This window comes from Gavialis gangeticus, unplaced genomic scaffold (genome assembly GCF_001723915.1).
Source record: "Gavialis gangeticus isolate Ggan-Ray unplaced genomic scaffold, GavGan_comp1, whole genome shotgun sequence".
NCBI classification, from domain to species: Eukaryota; Metazoa; Chordata; order Crocodylia; family Gavialidae; genus Gavialis; species Gavialis gangeticus.
In genome coordinates, this window is record NW_017728993.1 from 41,113,428 (window position 1) to 41,126,284 (window position 12,857).

General features: G+C 43.1%; 1 protein-coding gene across 2 annotated transcripts in view; it reads right to left on the reverse strand.

Moving 5' to 3' along the window:
- Positions 1 to 12,857, reverse strand: part of EVI5 (ecotropic viral integration site 5) — a 221,754-nt gene that overhangs the window by 156,770 nt on the left and 52,127 nt on the right. For both annotated transcript variants that reach the window (XM_019501612.1, XM_019501611.1), the window contains exons 2-3: positions 10,617 to 10,846; positions 2,624 to 2,813 (exon numbers count right to left, since the gene is read on the reverse strand). In XM_019501612.1, coding sequence (XP_019357157.1) covers positions 2,624 to 2,813; positions 10,617 to 10,846 — 420 coding nt within the window. The remainder of the gene's footprint in view (positions 1 to 2,623; positions 2,814 to 10,616; positions 10,847 to 12,857) is intronic.

The window sequence follows — 12,857 nt, forward strand, 5'->3', positions numbered from 1 at the left end:
ACCCCCCCCATTACTTCAACTTTCCTATTACTCTACATCTTCACTGCCCATCCAACCACTCACAATGGAATAACACAGAACAGAGGCTGCCAACCTGTGGCCTATAGGCGAGGTCACAGGGAGACTGGATCCAGGGTGCAGCAGTACATGGTGACAGGGGGCACCAACACTAGATGCCTACTTATAGGTGTTCCCCCAGGTCTCATCCATTTTCTGTGGCACAGCTTGCCCAACAGACCCCCTTTTCTACCTGCATTTCTCTGTCCCTGAACCATTTCTCTAAACCCCCTTCAACAGTACCCCAAGCTTTTCCTGCTCTGTGCCAAGGGCTGACACCCAATTAGAGATATCTAAAACTCACTGGAGGCCTTCCTGTTTGACTTCATAGTACTCAAGACATCTATAAGTCTGCTTCTCTGCAAGACAACAACCCCAGCCTGAGCATCTTCACTCTTATCCATTTTTATGTAGGAGATAAGGGCCCAGAGCCATGGAAGGCCCAATGCAGAGGCATGCTAAAAGAATACCACCAACACAACAGGATTAGATTATTACAGAAAGCAGGGGGAAGGTAGTGGCAGCAGTGATACCCAGCTTCCTATAAACACCCTAGTGATTGGAGCATTTACCAAAAAAATGGAAGACCCCAGCTTCAATGCCCTCCTCACCCCAAGGAAGGTTCAAACCCACCTCTTCTGCTTACTGAGATGAGTGCTCTAACCATAAAACTAAAGGCTGTTTTTGGAGGGGGTCATTCCATTAGTTGAAGTTGTTCAATTATGCAACAAAGAATTCAAGGTTCACTGGGCTAGAGACAGCACAATTTTACCCTTAGGGCATCCATTTAAGAGAGGGACTCATAACTTCTGCTTCCTGCTCAAAGGAATCTTCTGTATGCTTTTTATCAAACTAAAGACATGTTCCTTCCTGCATTCTCTCTCTTGCTCCATGATTCTTGAAGCTGAGCTACTGTGAAATAGAGAATTCAGCAGTACAGACTAAGAGTGCTCCCATGCCAGAATAGCCCCTAACCTCATGGCTGGGCCTTTTCGTAGAATGTGAATTACGTGGCTTTTATACAAGGTCTCCCAATCCTAGGTGAATGTTCTGACCCATAGGCTATTATAGAAAATACTGGTACAATCTCCCGTATCTGAAAAAAAGAGTAAGCCTTGCTCAGTTCTCTGAAAGGCTGAAAGAGACTATTTTGAATTGTGGATTTCAAGTGGGCAGAAGCATCTTCTGCAGCCCTGAGTAAGGCACCTAACCTCTAGAAAGGGGAGAGGTTTCAGACATACCTAGTTGTTAGCATTTCCTAGTGATGTGCTTCAAGTCACCCCTACTCAGCATGCCAACTATTCTGGATCCTCTTCTGCGATTTCTACCATTCCATGTACTACATAGTATGCCTAGGCACCTAATACTAATTTCACCTTGGGGTGTAAGGCCCTAGAACCTATGTGCTTTACCACTCAAGTTTTAGATGTTTGATCCATCTTTGTTGTATAGAACTATGTACAGCAGTGAAATGGGTTTGAGTGCACTGATACTGCTACACACAACTATACGTTAGAACTCTTTGCTTAGAGAGAACCTGGCCTTAGACTTAGTAGACACAAATTGATACTGTACATGGCAGGAGGTAAGACACCAATTCATTCTCTCCTAAACTACTGGGAAGAGAGATGTGGGTCCTCATCTCTAAGAAGAGTTCTAACATATAGCTGTGTGTAGCAGCATCAGTGCAATCAAACCTATTTCACTACTTTACATAGTTCTATACAACAGCGATGGAAAGCAAAACTCTAGTCAAGGGGTGGTCAATCCCCAGACCCCAGAGTGGTGTCATCCAGCCTGCAGGGTTCCTCATGGGTCCAAATATTTGGCATTAAGGAAGCAGTGGCAGCATTAATTGCTGCTCCCCAGCCGCCAACTTTCCAGACCCATGAGGAGCCCTGCAAGCAGATAATGTGGCCATGTGTGCTAGATCGGGCACACTGGTCTAGGGCAGTACAGGACCCAGTCTGGGCAGTACAAGCCAAGATCCAGATGCATGGGGCCAAAAAGTTGAGCACCACTGCTCTCATCAGTTCTCTCTGGATGAGTTTTTAATGGAAGATTAACATTTAGGAGTCTGAAAAATTGATTGAAATTGCCATGAAATTATTCCTACTTACCCCAGTCAAATAGCTTAGAAATCTTTTTGACTGATACTCTGTGGGAAAAGACTTGAAGTACCATTGCCTGCACAGATGACAGTCATAGACCCTTGCCTAAGTGTTTTGGCCCCTGATATGAAATATATTCCCCATTTATGAAATTAAGAAAATACTGAGGAATTTCCCTACTTTCCAATCCATTTCTAATGGAAGATTTAACTGAAAATGTTGGGTATTCAGAACACACGTAAATCTGGCACCAAACAAAAAACAACCAATGTTTACAGGGTATAGATGAGAAATCCAACATTTACTTACCCACACCTGTAGTTTAGAATGAAAATAAATTCAATTAGGAGTTTCTATCATAGTTTTTTCCTAAAAACGTGGAGGATCAACTGGAAAATAAAGACCACTGGTTATACTACTACATTATAACTGTATCCTACTAAGCTGAATAATACCTTAACTTGTTTTTCTTTCTTTTTCCGTACATCTTCCCATTCATTTACAATTCTCCCCCAAAGGATCCAGGAATCTTCTTCAAGATGGCTGAGGTTGCTAGAAGCTGATGAACTAGATACAAGGGAGGAGCCACTATTCCTTCTTGACCCATTTACAGATCGCAAGGATTTGCTATCTGTCTCTAATAATCTGTAATATACAAGCAGGTAGTTACACAGAAAGTACTTCTAACCATGTTAGAGTGCATTACTCATAATCTGATTACTTAAAAGGAAATAAATCAACTCATTCTCTATCTTTCCAGGGAATGTAATCTAAAGGTCCCTTGGAACAATCTTTGTAACTTTTTTAAATACAGTAAGAAGTGCAAAACTTTGTATTCCTACTTCTTCTCAATCCACAATCTGTGGACAAAAAAAAAATGGTCCAAATCACTATAGTTTTACAGCAACTGGAAACAGTGAACAGGAAAGTATATGTTATGCCTTTTGCAGCAGTAGCACCACTTCAAATCAATTTCATCATGATCATTTTAGAGGCTGTGAAACTAGACTTTCAGAAAACAAAAAGGTAAATTGAGACAAATTATATTTTACTAATGTATTGCATGAGCAAGTGGAAAATGTACTCCCCCGCACAGGTTACTAGTGAAGCTGGAAGCATAGGTGCCAGCAAGAGGGCTCTAATTCTGTTTTCATCTAGGTAAACCCAAGTCTCCTATCCCAGGATCTCAGCTGGAGCATAAGCAGCTTTAAAGAAAGTATATATCCCAAATGGCAGTGCCAAATGTCAAAGCACTGAAAATGGACAATTTTGGGAAAAAGAAAGCAAACCCAGAACAGGCTGTTGAAGCCACCTCCTACATTCCCAATGGCTGTCATTTTCATTAACCATTCTGCTCATTTTGTTGGTTTGGTCTGTGTTTACTTGGATTTTAAAAAGGCCTTTGATATGGTCTCCCATGCGGCTCTTATAAAAAAAATCTGGGGGATTGTGGGCTGGCAGAGTCCACAGTCAGGTGGGTTGGGAACTGGCTAAGGGGTCGAACCCAGACACTATTAGTGGATGAGCCAGTATAGTCCTGGTGGAAGGTGGTTAGTGTCACCCCGCAGGGTTCAGTTCAAGGCCCTGTGTTGTTCAACATCTTTATCAACAATTTAGAGGAGAATGTGGAAAGCACGCTGGGCAAGTTTGTGGACAATATTCAGTAATGGGGAAAAGCTGTTATACTAGGGGATAGGATGAGGATCCAAGAGGACCTGGACAAGCTGGAAAGGTGGGCAGAGTGGAACCGGATGCAGTTTAATAAGGATAAATGCAGAGTCCTTCATCTGGGGGGAAGTAACCAGATACATGAATATAGGTTAGGAGATGTTCTGGCCAGCACGATGGCTGAAAGGGACCTTGGGATTATGGCTGATCACAGGATGAACATGAGAGTCATGTTCTCCTGTGATGCTGTAGTCAAAACAGCTAACAGGATACTGGGATACACTAGCTGATGTATCACGAGCAGGGCTAAGGAAGTTATACTTCCTTTCTACTTGGCACTGGTGAGACCCCAGCTGAAGTACTGTGTCCAGTTCTGGACACTGCACCTCAAAAAAGATGTGGAGAATCTTGAAAGGGTCCAGAGAAGGGCCACAAGAATAAGGGCTTGGAGGACAAACCTTATGAGGAAAGACTAAGGGACCTGGGACTGTTCAGCCTGAGGAAGAGAAGACTAAGGGGGGACTTGGTGGCTGTCTAAGTACGTAAAGGCTGAGTATTGGGAGCTGGGAGAAAAACTGTTCACTAGGGTGCAGCAGGGGAGGACAAGGAGCAATGGCCATAGACTGTTAGAGGATGGTTTCAGGTTGGATGCAAGGAAGAACTTCTTTACGATAAGGGTAACCAAAATCTTAAATAGATTTCCCATGAAGGCGGTGCAGTCCCAAACCTTGGAAGTCTTCAAGAGGAGACTGGACAGACACCCTGCTGGGATCATTTGATCTCAGCAGTATTCTTGACCAGAGCAGGCGGGCTGGACTTGACGATCTTTCGAGGTCCCTTCCAGCCCTTAATTTTTATGATTCTGTGACACTATACTGGAGCACCCAATGCCTCAAAATAAATTATTTACAAATTATGATTCATATATCCATATCAAAGCTTTGGATGAGGCATTTAACAGGCACATACATGTCACTATCCTAGAAATTTTACACTAATCCAAAATTAATCTAATCTGATATTCCAGGATGCCTAAGGCTTTTCTATGGTCCCATTTATATTGTATCATAGTATCTGTGAGGCATTTCATAGTAAGGGTGTGCAAAATGAGCCCTATTCAATTCGGATATGGCACGAACTGGGAACAGTAATTTGATTCGGATCACTGTCCCCGATTCAATTTGGCTGAATCTGAATATTCAATACTGATTTGGAGAATCAATGATTCGGACACAGACACAGCTTTAAATGTTTTTTCTACATACCTCAAGGTACCCCAGGCACAGCTCCTGAATGCTCCGATGCTGGGGCAGATGGAACCTCCCACAGGAGCGCAGGGGAGCCTAGCAGGTCTGCCGGAGACTCTTGTGATCCTTTGGGAGAGACCTTTGCGATCCACTTATGGGTCTGCCAGGGAGACTGCCAGGGCCCCCCACACAGACACCCTCCCCAGTTCAGCAATCAGCTGCAGGGGGACCCTGGGTGCCCCACCAGACCCAGGAGGCCCCAGTCGCTGAGCCGGGGGGGAAGGCAGGGGGGACCCCAACATGCTCTCCAGCAGACCCAGAAGTGGATCAGAAGTGCTTCTGGTCCACTTCTGGGTCTGCTGCCGAGCGCGCTGAGGAACCCCCCATACTGCTGTGGGACACTGTGTGCACCCTAGCATTCATGAGCCGCAGAAGTATCTAGAAAAAACATTTAAAGCTGTGTCTATGTCCGAATTGCCGAATCTTTCCGAATCGATTCAAAGGGTTCCGATTCGATTCAGAGAGATTAAAGGGTCCTCCGATTCTATTCTGATTCGGAAATTTGGCCACTGAATCAGCCAGACTGAATCAGGGACCGAAGCTTCGCACAGCCCTATTTCATAGTACCCTTGTGAGATACAAATAGGTTCCCCAATTTCAGAGATGAGTAAACTGATGCTGACTGTGTTTAGAACCATCACAGATTATGCATTTGCATTATAGTAGAACCTGCAGGTCACAGTCAGGATTGATCCCCATTGCAACAGGCATTGTGCAAGCTGTGACTACCCTGAACAGCTTGCCATTTTAACAGTTATGGGATACTACAAGCTTTTTGTTGAACAATAAGAAGGATAGCAACAGGATAGGGCTGAGTGTGCAAAAAAAGGAGAACAAAGTAAGGATAAAGGCCTGAGAAACAAAAGAGAAAGGACCAGAGCATTGATGGAGAAGGGCACAGAAGAGTAGAATATACCTGAACTTACGGTATTTAGCAAGCAGAGGGAAGCAAGAACAAACAGGTTAATAGCCATTCATTGGCTATAGTAGAATCCATAGCTCAAACCTGAGAATTCCCAGGATGTTGAGAGGTGAGGGACATCAGAAGATTTGCTGGCAGCTGCAGCAATTCCTGTAGGGAGTTCCAAGGAGGCTAGGGCTTAGGATATCCTCCAACACTTTGCCTTGTGCTGATGGAGTTGGCCACCATAGGGGAGTCATGGCTGCAGAGAACCTCCTTGCCCAAGATAGCTTTTTACCTCATTCATTACATTTACCAATGGGTTGCTGCTGTGACTACTAATTTTGTAAAGAGCTCCAGTGAACAGGGCTCTAAGGTCTCATCTTCAACTGACAATGAAGTACGTAAAAAATAATAATGGTAATTATTATCTGGGCACCGCACTTCAAGAGAGATGTGGACAGCATCGAGAGGGTCCAGAGGAGGGCCACTCATATGATCAAGGGACAGCAGGGTAGGTCCTATGAGGAAAGGTTGCGGGACCTGAACCTGTTCAGCCTTCAAAAGAGAAGGCTGAGGGGGGATCTTGTGGCCTGTTATAAACTGGTTAGGGGGGGTCAGCAGGCGCTGGGGGAGTCCCTGTTCCCCCAAGCGCCGCAAGGAGTGACCAGGAACAATGGTCACAAGCTGGCGGAGGGAAGGTTTAAGTTGGACATCAGGAGGCGCTACTTCACGGTCAGGGCGGCTAGGGTCTGGAACCAGCTTCCATGTGAGGTGGTGCAGGCTCCCACCCTGGGGGTTTTTAAGAGGAGGTTGGATGACCACCTTATTGGGGTCATTTGACCCCAGTGCTCTTCCTGCCATGGCAGGGGGTCGGACTAGATGATCTGCTCAGGTCCCTTCCGACCCTAGAAACTATGAAACTATTACCTTTACCATCATCATCATTTTAGTCCAGGCTTTGGTTAGAAGTGAAACTTCAAACTACTTTCAAATCTCTAGTGTTGGTTTTCAGTTAGATCTATATATTTGTAAGAAAATGGCAGGTGGTATTAAATCTAGAGATATAATTAGTTGAGTTACTTTTTATGCCCCTACATTAAAATGTGAAAGTCAAATCGCCATTTTATTATTTTTTCAGAAATTTATAATCCACATTGTTGTGCACATACATGGTTATAATCTCAGTGCACCTACAACATTTTGGCTCTCTCAACTAAAATAAACATTCAGTTATTTACAGTGCCTTTCCCCTTCTCAGCTCACCCTTTAATATTTGAGCAAGTTAGTCATTTTATAAACAAAGCAGATTCTAGAAAGTGATTTAATCTGTGAAGACAACATGCAAGTACAAACTTTCAAGTTGGGGACAGGGCTTAAAAGAAACAGCACTGCCTGAATGGTCCCAAAAAGTTAAAGCTGCATTCAGTACAAATTAAAGAACAGTCTGTTTTTCACAAAAAGGAACTCAAAAGTTGGAGGGGGAGGGGGAGGGGGAGAAACTGCCCAGGATCACTATTCAGTTGCTGTGCATGTACCTACAAATGAATTTTAAATTAGTTTTAAATATTTTACATTTAAAGTATTTTAACACTAAATATTTAAAATCCTGATCTACGATTCATTACAAAAATTTAAAAAACTAGAATGTCTATTTTCAAGCTGTATCTTCCTAAACAAAAATCAGATGCCAAGTAATTTCAGACAGAAAAACATGCACCTAATGGAGTCCAGAACAAACATGTTAAAGTTATAAACACAATATCGCAGCTCTAAGAATTCATTTTTTAAGTTTTCCTATGTTTCTAAAAAAATTGACAAAATTTCTATTATAATTTGGACCTTACCTTGTTAAATTCATTGCCCTTGGATATGTAGTTTCTTTAAATTAAGTAGATACTAAACACTACCAAGTCAAACAGCTTTATTTCATGTAAAACCTTTATAAATGATTTACTATCCCCAAACAGATCCTTTGGTACTCTGGACTGAACCATATCAGTGTACTTAGGGGATTACAGTAATACATAGACAGCTTTGTAACACAATAAGTTAAAATTGTAGAATCTGATTACAGAAAATCTGAGTTTTCTTCTCACTTTTGATCTTTTGTGGTTCTGGGTCTTTAAATCCTTTACATCCCCCATCTTTACCTATGAACTAGCAAAGCCTGAGGATTCTAAATCTTAATATTTACACCAACAGTAGTTCTTCTGATGAGCAGAAACAGTGAGTTCAGAGAGCAATTCCTTACTGCCAAAAGGTGATTATAGTAAAAAAATGGCGAAGTTTCATTAAACGCACAAAATCCTCCAAGACACATGCCTCAACTCTGTTTGAAATTGTATTCTTTGTGAAACCTGCAAAAGCATGTTCTCAAATATCAGGTTTACTGTGACCAAATATCTTAACCTCTGACCATAATTCACAAAAAAGAAAAAGCAGCCCTTAGAGCAGGGTTTAACCCATACCAAATAAAACCAGACAACCTGGTTTGTGAGGTGCCATATTTTAAGTTAAAGTTAAATTGTTAAACTTTTGAAAAGTTGCTATTAAATCAGCATTAAAAGATCTCTGCATCCTCAATCGTTCACTGCTTAAAGAAAATTGGAAGCCCCCAAAGCCATATTTGGTAAGGAAATGAAAAAATAAGGTTTGGAAAAAGCAGCTCTGACTCGCAAACAAAAGCTGCTTGTGAAACTAGCCTGTACCAGTAAGCTCAACAGCAAGGTACAACCTTAATAGCAAAGAAAATTAACTGCTTTCTAACAGCTAATCAACAATTATTTGGTAGCTGAATCAGACAGAGACCCTGCATCAAGAACCTAGATGAGGCAGGTGTTGAAGAAGCCACAAAGCCAGACAAAGCAAGATAAAGCATTTGCTTTTGGCAGTGATTGAAAAATATTGTCTTCAGGAGATACTGGAGATTACTTTGCTCTGTGGATGATATACTATGATACTGCAGGCAGCAGCAGATAATCACATGCAAGACATTACTCCATGATGAATGTCTGCATAAGGCAGTTCAGAATCCTTACTTAGCTTCATTTATTCTAAATTGTAGGCCTAGCACAGGGGTAAGCAAGCCCTGGCACACGTGCCAGAGTGTGGCACACAAAGGCATTTTGCTTGGCAGGTGCACCTTGGAGCAGTGTGGGGGCCACAAGGGACCTGATCCTTGTTGTGGCAGTGCAGCCCAGGCCCTTTCCCCACTGTCTGCCTCAAGGCGCACATGCAGCCATCACCAGTAACAAGCCAGGCTGGAATTTCAAGGATCCCAATGCAGCTGCTTTCAGTCTCCCCACCAAGTAGGCTGGGCTCCATTGCAGATAACACTGGCTTGCCCGGGCCAGCTGTGGCAGGCAGCCTGGAGGCCGGGAGAAGCTGTTCCAGGGTCCCTAGAGCCCTGGGGCAACTTGTTGCTAGTGGCAGATGCATGCATACCTTGGGGCAGGCAGCAGGGAAGGGGCCGGGACTCTCCTGCCACAAGGATTGGGCCTCTTGCAGCTCCACCACCATCCATCCCTGGCATACCAAATGTCTTATAACTCCAGGTTGCAGGTGTTTTTGGCACTCTGCCCAAAAATGTTGCCAACCCCTAGCCTAACATCACACCCTAAGATGATGTATATATTTTGAAAGACTGAGTATTAACTCAAACTGTAATTGAATATTCAGAAGTACTGAAGGGTGGTAGTTTCAACTATTCTGGCAGTTCTGTCCAGTACCTACTGTGGTACACAGAATGCATGTCAAGGGGTTGACTAAAATGAAAAAGACACTGGTAATAGAAGTAAGCTGTAAATATAGGGGGAGTATAACACTAAACCTAGATAGGATTCACAAGCTCCCATCCAGTACCGTAGCAAGGAAGTTTGGCTCCCAGGGCAAGCCCACAGCAGAAGCCCACCCTCGCCCTGTGCACAGATCCAGGGGGAACACGCCCTCCCCACCCAATTCTAGCCCGACAGCGCAAGCAGCAGCAAGAGCCGTTCTCCCCCAAACCCCACAAACAAGTCACTGATGGCTCCATCCCAAGCCCTGCTGGGCAGTGCCTGTTGGCACCCCTTTGCTTCAGCACCCGGGGGGGGGAGTCATCTCCCCCTTGCCTCCCCCCTCTTGCTACGGAACCGCTCCCACCCTTTCAGGCAGCTTTAAAAAAAAAAACAAAACAAAACAGTATTATTAAATAAGGAAGAAAAGAACAAGTTAGATGTCTGTAAAAACACTCCCTTTCAAACTGCATGCCAGATAATCACATGGCTCCAGCATCAACTCTTTGCATAATTCTAGAAACAATGTTAATACTGTTAGAAAGCCATAAAAGGTAATGTTACACTTTGGAGTGCTACAAAAAGAGATGTTTTTCTTAAATTTCAGATTAAGAATATTCAAAATGTAAATACTTGTTCCTATATGTAGCAGTCTTCAATTGGGCTTAACATTCTACCAAAACACTTTAGCATTATTTTTTTAAAAGGCTCTATCATGAACTTTCAACAAATCTATTTTTAAGTCTTGCTATTACTGTTTCAAGAGCAAGATACCAAAGCAAAGTTTCCCACTCACCTATTCTGCTCTTCAAGTTTAGCCAGTAATTCTAGGTCGTCTGGACTCAACTGTGATGGTGAGGATGGCGATAGTGCTGGTGTAGAGGGAGTGGTAGAGGAGGATGTAGTATGTAATGAGGCAGATGGACTTGCCACCTGACTGGCCATTTGACTGACAGTGTGCGATACAGTGTTCTTCACCCATGAGAAAGTAGAACTCAGCTTTCCTGCAACCTTGTCTGTCGCCACCTGCAAGCAACAGAAGAAAAAGGTGTTGCTAAAATTCAGAGATACAGCATATGAAATGTAATTTAAATACACTAAATTAGTCTGCCATTTATTCTCTATTTTATAAAAAGCGCAATTTCAGATTATCTTGTTTCCAAGAATACATGTTGTTAAAAGCAGTGAATGAGATGCATATGCAAGTATGATAGCAAGATGCTAAGGGGGAACAAGTCCAATCCATATGCTGCAGATGAACAAAGGATACAGAAGAAAATGCTCAGAGACAATCACAAGACTTGATTTTCAATGTAGAAGTGCATTGAAACGAACCCAGAATCAGCTAAAACTTCCACAGTACAAAAATCAAGATCCTATCAGGACATGCTGGTCAAAGTGACAACGAAACCAAGAAGAGGAAAACATGCTATTGACAATAAAACTTTACCCAAAGTGACATACAACCAAGCAAATAGTCCCAGACTATTAATGTTTCTCGCACTCTCACCATCCTCTCCAAATGCAAAGGACTGGGTGGAACTTGGGTCAATAAGATCAATGTTTTATAACAAATAAAAATAAAACCCTTCTGACCTCTACCGTCATTAAGAAAACAGTTTTGGAAGTATGCCTATGAACCTAGAATACAAGTCTACTTTCACAAATGGATCATGGAAAGATTGCTCTAAAAACCCCATGCTGGTCTTCACAAAATAACTAAGAGAAGTCAAATTCACAAGTCAAAGTCATACTCCCACATCCATACTTGAAATTCCACCAGCAAAGAAAGGTAAGTAGCTTTGACCTGTAGTCATCCATCTTCTCAGCAGTCTTAAACCAGTGGTATTTCTCACTCTAGCCCAAGTTATCAGCCTAAAGAAAGTGTAGTCCACATCGAAAAATATATCACAGAAAGATGGCTGGCACAAGTCAAAGGTTACTCAGGGGAAAACAGTAGGTCTAAGCAAAAATTTTCTATGCAGTCACACTGCTGACTTAAGCATCTGTAGACTACTTCAAATTGATGCGCTGCCCAGGGGTTGGCATAAAGACTGCTTGTGGCAGAACCACACTTAGAACCACGAAGGCAAGCCTTTCTTTGGGGGATAGGGAGACTTACAAACCATACAACTTCTTAATGCATATTTCTATTGCCAGGTGCTGCTTTCAAAACAATACACCGTGTGTTGTGGGAGGAAACAGATACTTAAGATTTGAAAAAAGCACAGATCATTCAAATCCAAATCCCACATGCCCAAGTAAAAAGGGAGAGGAAAATATAACCCAAAATATAACCAAATTTGCTAAAATTACTGAGGCCTCAGTTCTAGCACTTACTGTTGGGAAGTGGCACTAAAACTGAAAGCTTAAATCTACTAGTCTACATGAAAGAAATCTGTGCGTCCACACACATACCTTATATACCAAAGATGCATCTTTTGCAGCTTACAGCAATAAGACAACTGTGCATCAATCGGGCATGTTTCCTGTTTGACAAACTTAATTAGCATACTGTATCTTATTTTGTTCTGTTTCATAGTAGTCAGGGGTCAGAAGGGACCTGAATAGATCATCTAGTCTAACCCCCCTGCCACTGGCCAGAGCACATGCTGGGATCACACAATCCCAGACAGGTGTTCGTCCAACCTCTTTCTGAATTCACCCAAGGTAGGAGCGAGGACCACTTCCCTAGGAAGTTGGTTCCAGATCCTAGCCACCCTAACAGTGAAATAGTGCCTCCTAATCTCTAACCTGAACCTATTCTCCAGCAGCTTCTGGCCATTGTTCCTCATCACCCCAGGTGCTGCTGGGGGGAATAGGACCCTTCCTATTTGCTACTGATCTCCCCTAACAAGTTTGTAGGTAGCCACCAAATCCCCCCTCAGCCTCCGCTTGCTGAGGCTGAACAGGTTCAGGTCCCTCAGCCTCTCCTCATTGGGCTTGCTCTGTTGCCCTCCAACCAAGCGGGTGGCCTTCCTCTGAACCCTCTCAAGGCAGGCCACATCCTTCTTAAAGTGCAGTGCCCAGAACTGGA